We start from the raw sequence: 14,708 nt of genomic DNA on the forward strand, positions 1-14,708 counted from the left end.
ATAGGGGGAAATTATCTTTTTTTTTTTTTAGCGCGGTTATCATTCAGAATTAAGCAAATGATTGAAACATTGTAAAACATTTTAAAATAAATTTTAAAAAAGAGAAAGAAAAAAGAAATTACTTCTTGTTTTTGGTCTTACTGGATTATGGTACAAATATTTCCCAGCATGCATACAATATCTCTCTTCTCCCTCTCTGTCATGTTGATAACGTAGAAACCAGCCTCTTCAGTTTTTTCTTAATAAAAACACGCAGAAAAAAATGATTGTACTTCCATTTTTTTAAATCTCCAACAATAACGAGAAAACAGTAGTTTCTCGCGTGTATATTTTAGGCTCTCAGCGTCATCCAATGGTCTTATACTTCCTCTATTTATAAGGCTCATACGGACGTCTTGTACGCCAGTCTAGCCACAGAGTGAGCATGTAAACCAGCCAGAAAATACGCATCAATGCCAAGGCACCAAAATATGATTGCGGGTGAGTATGACTCTTTCAAATCCCTGTTTTGTGGCCTGAATTATTGCCACTGAAGTAGTGCAACTTTTAGCTTCACGTTTATCATTTAACAGTTAGGGTTCAAAAATTAAAAATGGCGTGTTATAAATAAATATTCAGATATAAAATATTGGGTTGACATCAAGATTTAAATTTTCAGTTTGAGGAACTTCAAGGCTCAGCAGCGACTGACAAGTGTTAAGGCTGACATTTGTAGTTCATATAAGGTGACGGTGATGATGATCTCAGGAAGAAAATAAATATCAGAAATAATAGGTGTGTGTCCCTATAAAAAACACGCAAATTACACTTTGTGTGATTTTTATAGTTTAGAAGTGTTTAACATTTCTAGTTTAATATAATAATAATAAAAACTCTACTGTGCCATTAATAAATTCACAGGAAACACTTAACACATCAGTTCATTTGTGCTCATGACTGTGTTGCTTTGCGCTTTTTTTCAAATTTGCTTATTTGCTTATGCTGTATTTTCTTTAAAATTAAATAATCAATTCCTGTTTCACTTGTTATTTTCCAGTAAATTTCTAATAATTCGGGAAATGTGCATTTGTTTGAACTGAAGTTTTCATTTTCTGTATCTCCAGCTGTTCTGCTGCTGTGTGCTGTTGGGGCACTGTCTGATGATGGGAAGACCCCACCATGTGTGCCCAGTTATGAAGTAAGAGCTGCTTTAACTGGAAAATAATGGGGGGAAACGGCACTATTTAGTAGATGCTGCACAATTGCTGAACTGACACATAGTAACTGTAAATAATATATGCACAAACCATTAGAACTCCAATATGAAGTAATTGAACTAATGCACCCTTTTTTGTATAAACAAAAGAAAATATTCTTCAAACTTTGTGTAGCTGTATCTTATTTTCACTAATGACAGTGTCAGTGTTTTATGAGTATGCAAAAACACAAAAATGCAGAGCAACAAGATGATCTAAAACGTCACAGGGGGAAATGGTACTCCTGTTTCATTTCTTGAAATCTGTCACTTTGTCTCATTTCAGTAAAAACTCTGAGTCCAAATTTTATTCCATTATAAAAGTAAATGTGCATTTTTTAACCAGTTCATAGTTTAATATTTTCACACATGTAGTTGTGTGAAAAATAAAGTATACCCGCTTTCGTTTCCAAGGTTTTACATGACAGGACAAATTAAAATAATCATCTAACCCTTAGCAGTGACATTATTTGTTTAACAAATACTGAGTCAAATTCAGAAGCTGTGTTTAAAAATATAAGTAGACCCCCAAGATTTAACAGCAATTGCTTTAATAATAGTTTTCTGTGTGAGGTCATCAGTCATTTTTATAGCCCAAATTATCACCCCTACACCACCATGCTTCACAGTTGGTATGAGGTGTTGGTGCTGATATGGTGTGTTTAGTTTTTCATCATATGTGGTGCTGTGCATGACGGCCAAACGTCTCCACTTTGGTCTCAACTGTCCAGTGGACATTGTTCCAGAAGTCTTGGTTCAGATGTTCAGATCTCTCAATCACACCACTACACAGTACTGACCCACACATATAGTTCTTACACACACACTGGACATTCTGGACATTGTTTTTCACTTCATCACCTAATCACTTTAAGCATATTTGCACTGCACAAGACACTAAATAATGTGGATTGCACAACACTGGTCATTATATTCTTCATTTCCAGTTAATACTTGTACAGCTGCTGTTATTGTATATATATATATATTTATATTTCTTCATACATTCTTATATAGTTCTATACTGTGTATTGTGTATTTGTTGTACAGTTATTTTATTTTTCAACTTTAATTTATATATTTTATCTTATTCTTTCCCAGTTAAATTTACCCTTCATTCTAATTTGTGTTGTACAGTTATTTCATTTTTAACTTTAATTTTTATATTTTATTTTATTCCTTCCTAGTTAAATTTACCCTTTTTAATTTTCATATTTATTTCCTGTCTTATTCATATCCTTTTCTTTTTTTCTTTAGGTCACGAGCAGTTGTCTAAGCATTTCACTGCATATCGTACTGTGTATGACTGTGTACGTGACAAATAAAATTTGAATTTGAGATTTGTTCAACTTTGCAAAGCTAAGCTGTGCTGCCATGTTCTTTTTAGAGAGACGAGGGTTTCTTCTGGCAACCCTTCCAAACAAGCTGTGTTTGTTCAGTCTTTTTCTAATTGTACCGTCGTGAACTTTAATAATTAAAATGTTAACTGAAGCCAGTAGAGACTGACATGTAGCTCACAAGCTTCTTGCTGATTCTGAGGTTTGCACTGTCTGAATTTGGGGTGAATTTGCTGGGACGTCACTCCTGGCAAGATTGGCAACTGTGTTGACTGTTTTCCACTTGTAAATAGTCTTTCTCACTGTAGAGTGATGGATTTCAAATGGCCGAGTAACCCTTCCCAGATTGACTGGGAGCAACAATTCCTTCTCTGAGATGATTGTTGATGTTGTTACACTTTCACGCCCCAATGCTCCAGACCAGAAAACCACTGAAACATTTGTTTTATTACAGGTGCTCATGATTACTAAAGATCAGCACTTGGCTGCTACTTACCCTCTTAAATCCTGTGGAAGTAATAAATAGTTACTTTGGTTTTTATACAATTCTTCTCCATTTTTGCTTTATTTTTCTTAAATAACTATATAGTCTAATAATTTATGTGTTTTTATTTTGTCTTAATATGTAAACATAAATAATGTTCATGCTTGGTTTGGTGATTAACAATCTCTCAGCTTTTATTACAACTTCAGACAATTAATTGCTAAATCAACCTTTTTATGTGTTTTTGTAAAGCATTTTTTTAACATCTTGTCATCAGTGATTATTTTATTGCTGCTTAATAAAGGAGGATTAAATGGTGGGTCTTGTTTTTCAGGCAGCATGTTTGCTACCAGCTGATTATCAGAATCGATCTGGTCCCATCACCAAAGTTTTGGCTGTGGGTAAGAAACTCATCATCTCCCTGGAGGGCCTCTCTGGATCTCCTGTCTGCCACTGGATCAGAGGAGAAGACCGAGTAATGACAGCGTAAGTGACCGTCTGTGTTTCTGTTTGGGTGCTTTTATCTTTTTATGTAATTAAACTGAGATGTTTCCTTTAACCTCAGCAGAAATGGGAGTCAGTCCATGGTCACATCACAGCTTTCTGAGACAGATTCAGGGGAGTACACTCTGACCTGTAAATCCAACAATGTCACCATGTTTTCCACGACTGTGATTCTTCATGTAATGAGTGAGTAACAGCTTCTCATCTTCTTTCTTCTACAATACTCAAACAATCTCTGTTTGATCATAAATTAGTGATAATAAAATGAATTTAACTGTTTTCTTTATTGTTTAGAACGTCCAACAAAACCACAGCTGATGCTCGATGGTGTTGACGTGTCAGATACTTCCCCGCTTTTTAAGTGCATCTCTGAGGGTTTCCCAAATCCCAGAATCGAATGGTCTGGGTAAGATGTTGTCCTTTACATTTGTATGTAAACTTTAGAATAGCAGCACTTCTTAATGTCTGATTTTAGACTGAATCATTTGGAGAGATGCTTTATTTTGGTGGGTGGTTGGGATAAATGGGTATTAGACAACTTTGATAATAATGTATGTCAAAGACACAGCGCTCTGAAAATATAATTTTACAGCACTAACATTTTTTTCTCTGTTTGAACAGTAAGAAGCATGAACAGAGTTTAAAGGGAAGCGACAGAAAGATAGAGCGCACAATATCAAGCACTGAATATTATGATAGAGGAATGATGTGCTGTGCAACCAATGCTGAAGGACAAGAGTGCTCCCAACTGTATGACTACGGTAACTGGATTTAAATTAACTAATAACAAATTTAATACATCCATAATGAATTTATCCATAAATTATTACAGGATGTAATTTGAGTAAATTTGGTTCAAATACTTGAAAAAACAATGTTTACTCAGACATTAACTAACTGATCTCAGAGAAGCAAATGACAAATTCTGCCTGAAAAAATATATTTTTGACTTGAGGCCCTGATGTGTGTTTCAGACTTACAGAGCAGCGTGATGAACAAAGATGAGGTATCTACTGTCACCCTGAGCGAAGGTCAGTCTCTGCTGCTTCGCTGCAGAGTTACAGGATACAGTCTGACATCACCTGTGTGGGAGAAAGGAGGAAAACAGCTCCATGACAGGACACTGTCACGTAAACCAGAGAAGGAGGAGGAGGTACAGTAATGTCCTGTAATCAGGGAGAGTTTCCTTAAACTTTCTTGTTATGTTTGTCTAAAAACTGACCGACTTCTTTAATATTCCTCAGTCTGAGACACAAAGTACTTCACTGATAATCATCCTGCAAATGATCATTATTATGGGGTTTTTCTTCCAGATGTGCATTAAAAATGACTCACATTTCGATGTTCAGATGGCCTACCTGTCCATCAGATCAGTGAGAGAGGAGCACAGAGGCACATACACCTGCACGAGTACAGATAAAAACTCAAAGTCTGTTCATGTTAATGTCTCAGGTCAGTAGACTTCATTTCATGTCATTATTATTTGAAACTGTTCCCACTGAATAAATCTGGCTTATTCTTGTGTTTCCTCAGATGAAGGTTTCCTCTCTGCACAGCTGGATGAGACCAAGATCATATCAGCTCAGGAGGCATCCAGCACCTGCTTGCAGGCCACTGTTTCCTACCATCCTGTTCTCCAGCACTGTTCCTGGGAGACTCCTGACAAAAACAGGACTAAATGTGTCAGGGAGACATGGGTAACACAGCACAGGTACTTCAATGAAGAAAACTGTCATCATGTAGAAGTGTAAAATTATCCATTCATTCATGTTTTTCATGAGCAGCAACAGAGAACTGCTGCTGTCAGGTGTAATCATGTGATATGAGGACTGTAATGAACTGTTTCTCAGGACTGTGAAGCTTTGTGATCGACTCATATCAGGAGATTATAAGTTACACCTGGAGGCTGGAGGACAAAAGGAAACAAAGACCATATCAGTGTGTGTTGTAGGTGGGTTAATGTAACCTTTGTTACAGTTGTATTATTACTTAAATTTAATTATAATTTATATTTAAAATGTGAGATTGTTTGACATCATCTGATTTTGTTCCAGATGAACCAAAGTTCAACTTCTTGTTTAATAAGGATGATGGTACCCTCAACCTTGAGACTGTCAGTCTGGTGCCAGCAAACTATACCTGGATGTTTTGCTCTGAGTTCAATCACAGGTATGATTACCTGCACAGCCGTTCAGCTCAGAGAGCATTTTAGCTCTGATTATTTAAACTCCTTTTACTTTGTTTCACAGCTGCAGTGAAACGGACTCATCCTGGGATGAGGTCCCAAATGCATTTAAAGCAGACTCTGATGTTTCCTGCAACAAGACGATCAAGAGCTCAGTGAGCAAAGACGTGTTAAAAGGAGACCAATTCAGGTTTTGTCTGACAAACTCAGTTGGCTACTGGTGCAAAACCCATTACATGATCATCCCACCTACACCTCAGCCCTCTATTGGTAATAACAAGTCTAATGAATATATTTACTGAAAATATTTGATGAAAAAAAAATCTAAAAGTTGTCATGCTCACATTGTTTTGTTTTGTTTTTTAGGTAAGCCACCTGAGGAGAACTCCTTCCTGCTGACAGTATGTGTGGTTCTGGCTCTGGCTTTGACACTCGCCATCATGGTGCTCACGTATTTTGTCAAAAAGAAGGTAAATATAAATAAGGTGTATCAGCATACATATAAATGCAAACACACAGAAAGACATGACACCAAACCTTTTGTGTTTCCAGCAGAAACCTCAATATCAGCCTCAGCTTCAGATGATCCAGATGACTGGACCCAGTGATAATGATTACATCTACATCAACTTCAAGGACTTTGAGTATGACAGGAAATGGGAGTTTCCCAGGGAGAACCTTGAACTTGGTATGAAGTACACCAAGTTACAGGGTTAAATATATGCATCAACACATAAATGCAATGTAAAGTTTTACACTCAGTCAGTAAGAAGAAGTTTAAAAGAACATTTAAATATATGTAAAATTATTGATTTAGCTGCTAGCAGACCTCCGAAACCAAAGAACAAGAAGCCCTTCAAATGGTAACAAGACGTACTTGAGGGCTTGCAAAAGACTGAAGCAGAAAAAGAAGAAAAAAAGTTCTTCTACATAAATGTGTTATCTGTGAAATATTCAGACTTTCCTCTTTTCATTTTTTTATGAAGAGTTTTACCTTTCTGGGCCTCAAAGTGTTGTCTGAACTCAGCAATACACCACGTTTAAAGAGGAAATGTCTCTTTGCCGGAACTTCTAACCAGATAGATATGTGAAACATATGAAGGGGCCCCAACAGGACACCTCTAAGAGGCCACAACTCTTTGGTTTAATTTTGCAACAATCATTTGTCTTTAGTTTTTTTTTTTAATGGCATAAGCTCAATCTAAAAACTAACTTAATGTGAACACTTTTTCCCCTCATATTTCATGACAACGTGTTGATAAACTTAGTCAATTTAATATACAAAACAGACTTTTGAGTGTTTTTCTGTCCTCCTCAGGTAAAGAACTGGGCTCTGGAGCTTTTGGCATGGTGGTCCAGGCTACAGCTTATGGCATCAAAAAGCCTGGAGTCTCGCAGAAGGTGGCCGTTAAGATGCTGAAAGGTTGGTATTTGTTTCATGAGAAATGCAGAGCGTTAAAAGGGTTTTACCTAAAAGTGCTAATCTTGTACTTGACTCTGCAGAAAAACACCAGACTATGGAGAAGGAGGCTTTGATGTCAGAGCTCAAGATGCTAACTCACATCGGACACCATGCCAACATTGTCAATCTGCTCGGTGCATGCACAGACTCTGGTGCGTTTAACGCAGCAGATCACGCACATGCACAATAGTCATCAAACTTGGGCTCTTTCAGATGAGACCTACTGCCCTGGTTTCTGATTATTTGATGCTGTATATTAATGTCAAACAGAAGTTTTAAAATAACCTAATTTCCCCTCATCTAGGACCAGTATACCTGATTTTCCAGTACTGCTGTCATGGAGACCTGCTGAATTACTTAAAAAACAACTGTGAACGTTACCACAAGTCTGTCACCGACGCTTTTGACAAAGACCGTTTCAGAAGCCTCTACCACAACCTGCAGCTCAGGAAATGCCCCAGGTGAGACAGGTTTCTGTATCAGTGCTGCCTTTTGTTTATTTGTTAAATTATTCTCTGCAAAGTTGGTGTGGCATTACAGTTGTGTTACATTTGTCTTTTCTCAGTGCGCTGGAAGCACCAGTGGATAATTACGTGCCTATGTACACCACTAACACAAGGGGGCAGGAGGACATCGCGCTCCTTACCATCAACTCTGACGACGTGGACAGCTGTGAAGGTGAGAAACGTGATATAAAGCCAGCAGAGCATACACGTTATCATGGTGAAAAAAAGACGTTTAAAAAAAGGTGTATGTGTGAACAGAGGTTGACACACTACTGTGAAATTCAGAACACAATTTATCTGCAGACCCAGAGAGCTCTGAAACCCCAGACGAGCAGACGGAAGACCTGGAAGCCCTGACCTTTGATGACCTGCTGAGCTTTGCCTTCCAAGTGGCAAGAGGCATGGAGTTCCTCTCCTCCAAGAATGTAGGCGGCAAACAGCAGACAAACATCTGTCACCCAGCCTCTCTGCAGAAACACATTTAGTCTTTTTTGTTCCTCTGTGTTGATGATTAATTTAGACCTATATTGGCAGACCAAACCTGAAACACCTGTGTTAGTTTCTTAGTTCTTTGCATTTTGTCATAATATATCTATATTTAGGAGATTTGGAATTTTATAAACCGCACAGTTCAAGGGAAATTATTTAAATATAACTAAAATAAAATTGCATATCCAAATAAATACACAAAACATATGCTGATGACTGCTCCTTTTGTCTGCAGTGTATCCATCGGGACCTGGCAGCTCGAAATGTCTTAGTGACAAACGGCAGGCAGGTGAAAATCGGTGACTTTGGACTCGCCCGGGACATCGACAACGACTCCAACTACGTCGTGAGAGGAAACGTATGTTGGATGATACTTTGGTCATTTTATATTATTCCCCGACTTATGTTAATCACTGTGGGTGGGTGACTGAGCTCTGCTGTCTCACAGGTGCGTTTGCCAGTAAAGTGGATGGCTCCTGAGAGCATCTTCCAGGGAATGTACACCATGAAGAGCGATGTCTGGGCTTACGGCATTCTGCTCTGGGAGATCTTCTCACTCGGTAATTTTCACAAACATTAACTCATTGTGAGCAGCACATTCAAAAGATAAACAATCAGTTCTAACGTCTCAATGATGTTTGTCGCAGGTGTCACTCCATATCCGGGCATAAAGGTGGATCATATGTTCTATTCAATGATTGAGAGAGGATTTAAGATGGAGTGTCCATACTATGCCAACGAAACTGTGTAAGTCTCATCTTAAATGTTTCATAAATGTACTAGGTTGTTTTAAGAAAACTATTATTTTAGGATTCAAATAAAGACAGAATCACATTAATACATCAGTAAAAATCAAAAATAATACTCTGTTTCTGTTCTGTTTTGAAACTTTAGCTATTCCGGACTTTTAAATATAATTTTTGCTTTTATTAAGTCAGTAGTGTTGTGTTTGTTCTTCTGCAGGTATGGGATGATGCATAAGTGTTGGGCCCTGGCTCCCGCTAACCGCCCCTCTTTCTCCAAGTTGGTGTCCTTCCTATGTGACCTGCTCCTAGACCGAGAGGAGAACGTAGGCCTTAAAGAAAATCTCAATATTTGTGTTAAATTATACTCAAACATATATGTGAATGTAGCGGCGTAATCACTATCAACATTCACTTTTTCAGCTCTACCAAAACACAATCAATCAGACTTGCAGCGACTACCAGGATGCGTCGACCATCGTTGACATGTCTGCCTTGACCAAAGCAAGCGAAGAAAAGAAAACCCAGGCCACCAATGACTACTGTCAATCCTGTGCCACTGAAGAAAAGAGAGCAGAAACATGTGACGGAGACACTGTGGCAGCTGAGAAGGAGCTTCTGAAACCATCCGATGCAGAGTGATCGTCTTTATACCTTTATTTTTATCCGTATATCCAACAGCTTGCATAACAATACTGATAAAATGGTACTAACCTCAGATTTTAGAGTAGAATGTACTTGCTTTATATTATATTCAAGGATAGCAAGAAGTTTTGTTTTTAAAGTTTTAAAGTTTTTTTTATTTTGTGCAGTTTTTATTGTGCAGCTACAAAATACAATTAATTATGAAACTAAAATATTCAGAGGAATGTACTTTAGAGATGTAGCTATGGAAAAAAGATTTCTCCATTATGTTTATATGAAGACTCAGGAATTTATTACATGTTGCATATATTTTGTTATACATGGCAATGTAACGTCTATGTTTTTTTAAATACATTTATACACCAGCAGGGAATGCAAGAATTATATTTTTTGTACACATTTATTTTTTTCATAATAAACTTTCTTTATATATTTTACTGGAACTTTTACACTATATTACATTTTATCTACAGCATTTTATCTTCCAGCATTACACCTGCAATAAAATGTACTTTAAATAAAGAAACTAATTTGGCCATGCCTGGTGTTTCCTCAGCTGTTTTATTCGAGTCTTGTCAAAGAAATAACAATCAGAATTTTTTTCATAAGCATTTCACAGGAAAATACTTTTTATATATACAAATTGTATTTTTCTCTTTAATGGTTTTGTGTTATACTAGAGTACAACACATTCAGAGTGAAAACAAACTGTGCCTGACTTTACAAATTAAGATTTGTTGGAAAAACCACTGATCAGGTACTAAAATCTGAAGCTGTGTTCTGTGTCCTCTTCCCCCAGGACTGTGAGGCCAAGCGCAGCTCCAGTGTCATCATTAAATATGTGATGAGCATGATCATCAGCCTTCTGGCAGAATAGTGTTTTTCTTAACAACCTTGCCCTGATTGTAAACAAGACTGAGGAGCTGACTGTGGGTTTCAGGGTGAATAGGGAAGAGCATGCCCGTTTTTACATCAACTGAGCTCCAGTGGAGCAGGTCAGCAAGTTTAAGAGCCCCAGCTTTCTGAGGTCCTTGCACAGCAGCTCCATTCAAAGTATCCTGCTGTATCATCAGGTTTGGAAGCTGCACTGTAGAGGAATGCAACGCTCATCAGAGAGTTTACTTATTTATTTGCTCTTTTGCCAGACATATGCACTTTTATTTTTGAGTTTTACACATATCTAAAATATGGTATCTTATTTTGTGGAGCTCTGTAACAAAAGTTTTTTCAGACACTTTTTACTTTTCTGTAATGTTACAATAAAGCTGAATGTGAATCCTCAAGTACAGCAGCTATAGACAGGAGTCCACTGCTCAAAGCACCACTACGTGGAAGACACAAACACAGAGGTTTGTGTTGCCACAGCGCCACCTTGGGGAATTTCAGGAAATCCAAAAGTTAACCAGGAGATGTAATTCTAAAAATATATACCACCTTATTCACTTTAAAGATGACAAGTCAGGATGAATTTCAGTGTTTCATATAATGCTAAAGGTCGAAGCTGCTGCCTGTGATGACAGGGGATAAAGGCGAAGCGATACGGCTCACCAGGGCAGCATATCCTGACAGACTCATCACAAAGGGAAGGATATGCTGGCTCAGCCCATCGCTCCTACGCAGCAAAACAAAGGAATAAATCAATCATAAAATCACAGTAGAACAAATGAATAATGACTCCTAGTCAAGATGAGCTTGGCCTAAGAGACACTATAAAATTCAATAGAATTTGCAAAAGGATCAGATTCTTCTGATTACAAACAAAGAAAACACATACAGGAACATCAGTCACACACATGGAAAACATCTGGGTTCACAAAAGAGAAGAAAAAAAAGAAAATAATTTTTAATAATTATATTATATTTTTTAAATTATTATATTATATTATATTATATTATATTATATTATATTATATTATATTATAAGCATATAAATCTCGGTGTATTTTACTGTATGTAGTAACCATTTGTGCATCGTATAATATTTTTGGCTTTTTAAACACTATTTTTCTTCTTTATTGTGCTGTTGTAACCAGTGAGTTTCCACAGTGTGGGATTGAATGAAATGTCTTTTTATTGAATGTTCTAACTTTAAATGTGTGGGTATCCCAAGTGTGCAAGCAGGTCTGAAGAGAAGCTCTTAGTGAAACCATCAACTCAGTATCAACAGACCATAAACCCATCACTCAAAATGAGCCTTGCCCCACATTAAAAGGCAGACCATAAAAGTGACTCTAGCATGAAGAGCGACTCATTCATTCAGTTTATTTTTAAATAAATAAATAAATAACTAGGCGAGCATAGACATTTTTAGCAGGCAGAAATATTTCCACTCTTGACTGTTGACAGGCTCTGGACAGGATTTCCATATTAACATTCACATAGATGCTCCCGACTGAACAGCTGAAATTCGATCAGTATTGCAACACGAAGCAAAACAATGTTACTTCCATTTAGGAGGGACAGATACACACACTGACACTATTTCCTGTCGTTGGACAGCCAGGACAGCCACTATGTGCTCAGTGTTGGAATATTTCTTGAATTACAAGATTTCAGTCAGGCAGCCTATGGGCAGGATCTGTGCATTTTCTTATGTTACCTCAGAAAGATCCTCCTGATTGAGGATTCCTATGGGAAGTGAAACAGTGTAGTGTCCATTTACGACAGAGAGGCACACTGGGATAATTTCCCATCTTTTGCAGATCATTTAATCATTTAATTTGGAAATGGCACAGTCAGTGTTACTCAGATGTGTACAATATGACCTTGAGTATGTTTTGTTTTGCTTTGTGGCCAGCTAGTTCTATCAGGATCTTTTAAGCTGATTAACTAGATTACATTTTTTTTCTTTCAGACTCTGTCTTGTAATCAAACATTTATTTCTAAGATTAAGCTGTAAGTAATTACTTGTATTTTTCTTTGTGGTGTTCACTGTGAGTGTGTGAAGATGGAAATAAAGATGTAAAAGAATTCTGCATGAAAGTTCACCTTTTCAGTGCTGCATCTTCAACTGGATGTGCTAACTACGTCTTAAATCATCTTGCTAAGGAGAGTGAGAGTGTGTCCTCCAGGCTCACAATTCATTATGAGAGACTTCTATGTTGATGACGTTGTCACAAGCATAGCAGATGTCGATGAAGCTATTCAGCTTGCAAAAGAAGCCCAAAAGTTCTGTGCTATGGGTTTACTGTGACTAAGCAAAGTTGTGCATAGTCGTAGTGCTTGAGCGTAAAACCATCTGAGCGTGCAACTGAACCAAAGGCTCTTGATCTCATCTTTAATGAGCCATCGCTGTGAAGAGCCTTAAGAACCCACATAGACATTGAATCAGACAGTTTCAGTTTCCATACCTTTCTGAAGGATCAACCAGAAACCCGACGTGGCATACTCTCCACAGCTGCCTCTCTTCATGAATCATTAGGGCTTGTTGCTCCTTTCCTGCTAACTGGGAAAAGGGTGTTTCAAGAAATTGTAGGCATTTCACAGGCTGGGATGTCCCACTCATCAGTTAACCTCAACCAGTATGAAGATGCTGGAAGAGTGATCTGGCATTTGGAGAAAATCACATGCCTCACTGCTATGTATCAACTGACTTTGGAAAGATCAAATGGTTATGGCCAGTGTTAATATTTGAGACACGTGAATGAAAATGGATCTCTTAATTGTGATCTGGTCGTGTCAAAGTCCACTGGAGCTACATTCAAGGCTGTGACAATCCCCAGGTTAGAGCTGAGTGCTGCGGTTGTGTCCATCGCAGCAAGCACTGCTCTAAAGGAAGAACGTGGAATTTCAGGGATTGATTAATATTTCTGTACAGACTCCAAGGTTGTACTATGGTACAGCAACAACAAACCATGTCGTTTTCACATATTTGTATTGAATAGGATTCAGAAAACTCATCTCAGTACAACTACTCAGCAAAGGCGATATGTCTCCACTAACAAGAATCCTGCAGACCTTGCTTCCGGAGGTTCAAGTGCAAGCAAGCTTCTCACATAAAACTGGTTTACTGGACCCAAGTTCCTATGGGAGAAAACAGTGCCTCCACCTGCAGAGGTAATCCCAGAAATCTCACTTGGGTGACCTGAAGTTAAAAAGGTTCAAACACTAAATGTGCAGACTGCACATTTCTGTCTCTCTCATCCAGATCAGATTAACTTCATTATGAATGCTCTCCATTCAAGCCATGTAGGAGGTGTGTGGGAGAGACAGATCAGAACAGGAAGGAATGTACTTCGGTCCAATCTTCCACCCTCACGTGAAAGATTGGATGATGCCAGTGTCTATTGTGGACAGTCGTCTACTCACTGTGGATAGCCTAAATGACGCAGATGGTCCTGAACCACTTACTCCCAATCACATACCATGAAACCATGAAACACACTTAGTCTTACCACCTGGAATCCAACACCATCAGAGAGGACATTCAATTCAATTTTATTTATATTGCGCCAAATCACAACAACAGTCGCCTCAAGGCGCTTTATATTGGACAGTAGATCATACAATAATAGATACAGAGTAAAACCCAACAATCATATGACCCCCTATGAGCAAGCACTTTGGCGACAGTGGGAAGGAAAAACTCCCTTTTAAGAGGAAGAAACCTCCGGCAGAACCAGGCTCAGGGAGGGGCGGGGCCATCTGCTGCGACCAGTTGGGGTGAGAGAAGGAAAACAGGATAAAGACATCCTATGGAAGAGAGACAGAGATTGATAACAGATATGAGTCAATGCAGAAAGGTCTATTAACACATAGTGAGTGAGAAAGGTGACTGGAAAGGAAAAACTCAATGCATCATGGGAATCCCCCAGCAGCCTACGTCTATTGCAGCATAACTAAGGGAGGATTCAGGGTCACCTGATCCAGCCCTAACTACATGCTTTACCAAAAAGGAAAGTTTTAAGCCTAATCTTAAAAGTAGAGATAGTGTCTATCTCCCAAATCCAAATTGGAAGCTGGTTCCACAGAAGAGGGGCCTGAAAACTGAAGGCTCACATGCATAGTTCTAAGAGGTGGTGTCACATTCAGTAGCAGAGCAATTCTGGCCCTGCTGGAGGAGAATATCTCTCTATTATTGCAACTAGACAATGCTGGCGTGTTTCTAGAAGTGATCTGA

At 38.2% G+C, this 14,708-nt stretch overlaps 1 protein-coding gene across 4 annotated transcripts; it reads left to right on the plus strand.

The window, feature by feature from the left end:
* Positions 1-66: 66 nt before the first annotated feature.
* LOC146380306 (receptor-type tyrosine-protein kinase FLT3-like) lies at positions 67-10,151 on the plus strand. 4 transcript variants are annotated; one of them, XM_084939290.1, is made up of 24 exons: positions 67-480; positions 1,104-1,177; positions 3,390-3,541; positions 3,621-3,745; positions 3,854-3,965; positions 4,181-4,320; positions 4,534-4,712; positions 4,873-5,011; positions 5,093-5,270; positions 5,410-5,510; positions 5,614-5,728; positions 5,809-6,014; positions 6,111-6,214; positions 6,297-6,432; positions 7,063-7,167; positions 7,248-7,358; positions 7,511-7,667; positions 7,772-7,884; positions 7,998-8,137; positions 8,437-8,559; positions 8,650-8,761; positions 8,849-8,948; positions 9,165-9,270; positions 9,368-10,151. In XM_084939290.1, exons 1-24 carry the CDS (start codon positions 453-455, stop codon positions 9,584-9,586), a joined length of 3,075 nt encoding a protein of 1,024 aa, XP_084795416.1. In that variant the 5' UTR covers positions 67-452; the 3' UTR covers positions 9,587-10,151. The 4 variants fall into 4 exon arrangements, with proteins under 4 accessions (XP_084795416.1, XP_084795418.1, XP_084795417.1 ...); XM_084939292.1 differs by having other exon boundaries at positions 68-480; positions 6,300-6,432; positions 8,016-8,137; positions 9,368-10,149; XM_084939291.1 differs by having other exon boundaries at positions 68-480; positions 3,624-3,745; positions 8,016-8,137; positions 9,368-10,149.
* The last annotated feature ends 4,557 nt before the right edge of the window (positions 10,152-14,708 follow it).

The sequence above is a fragment of the Perissodus microlepis genome, chromosome 9 (genome assembly GCF_051167445.1).
Source record: "Perissodus microlepis isolate ML-2025 ecotype Zambia chromosome 9, ASM5116744v1, whole genome shotgun sequence".
NCBI classification, from domain to species: Eukaryota; Metazoa; Chordata; class Actinopteri; order Cichliformes; family Cichlidae; genus Perissodus; species Perissodus microlepis.

Excerpts from the sequence above, each read along its gene's own strand:
- LOC146380306 (XM_084939290.1), top strand. The coding sequence starts at position 453 with ATGCCAAGGCACCAAAATATGATTGCGG. Across the intron at positions 3,746-3,853 it reads TGTGATTCTTCATGTAATGA|AACGTCCAACAAAACCACAG; the intron begins GTGAGTAACAGC and ends TTTATTGTTTAG. Across the intron at positions 8,762-8,848 it reads CTGGGAGATCTTCTCACTCG|GTGTCACTCCATATCCGGGC; the intron begins GTAATTTTCACA and ends TGTTTGTCGCAG.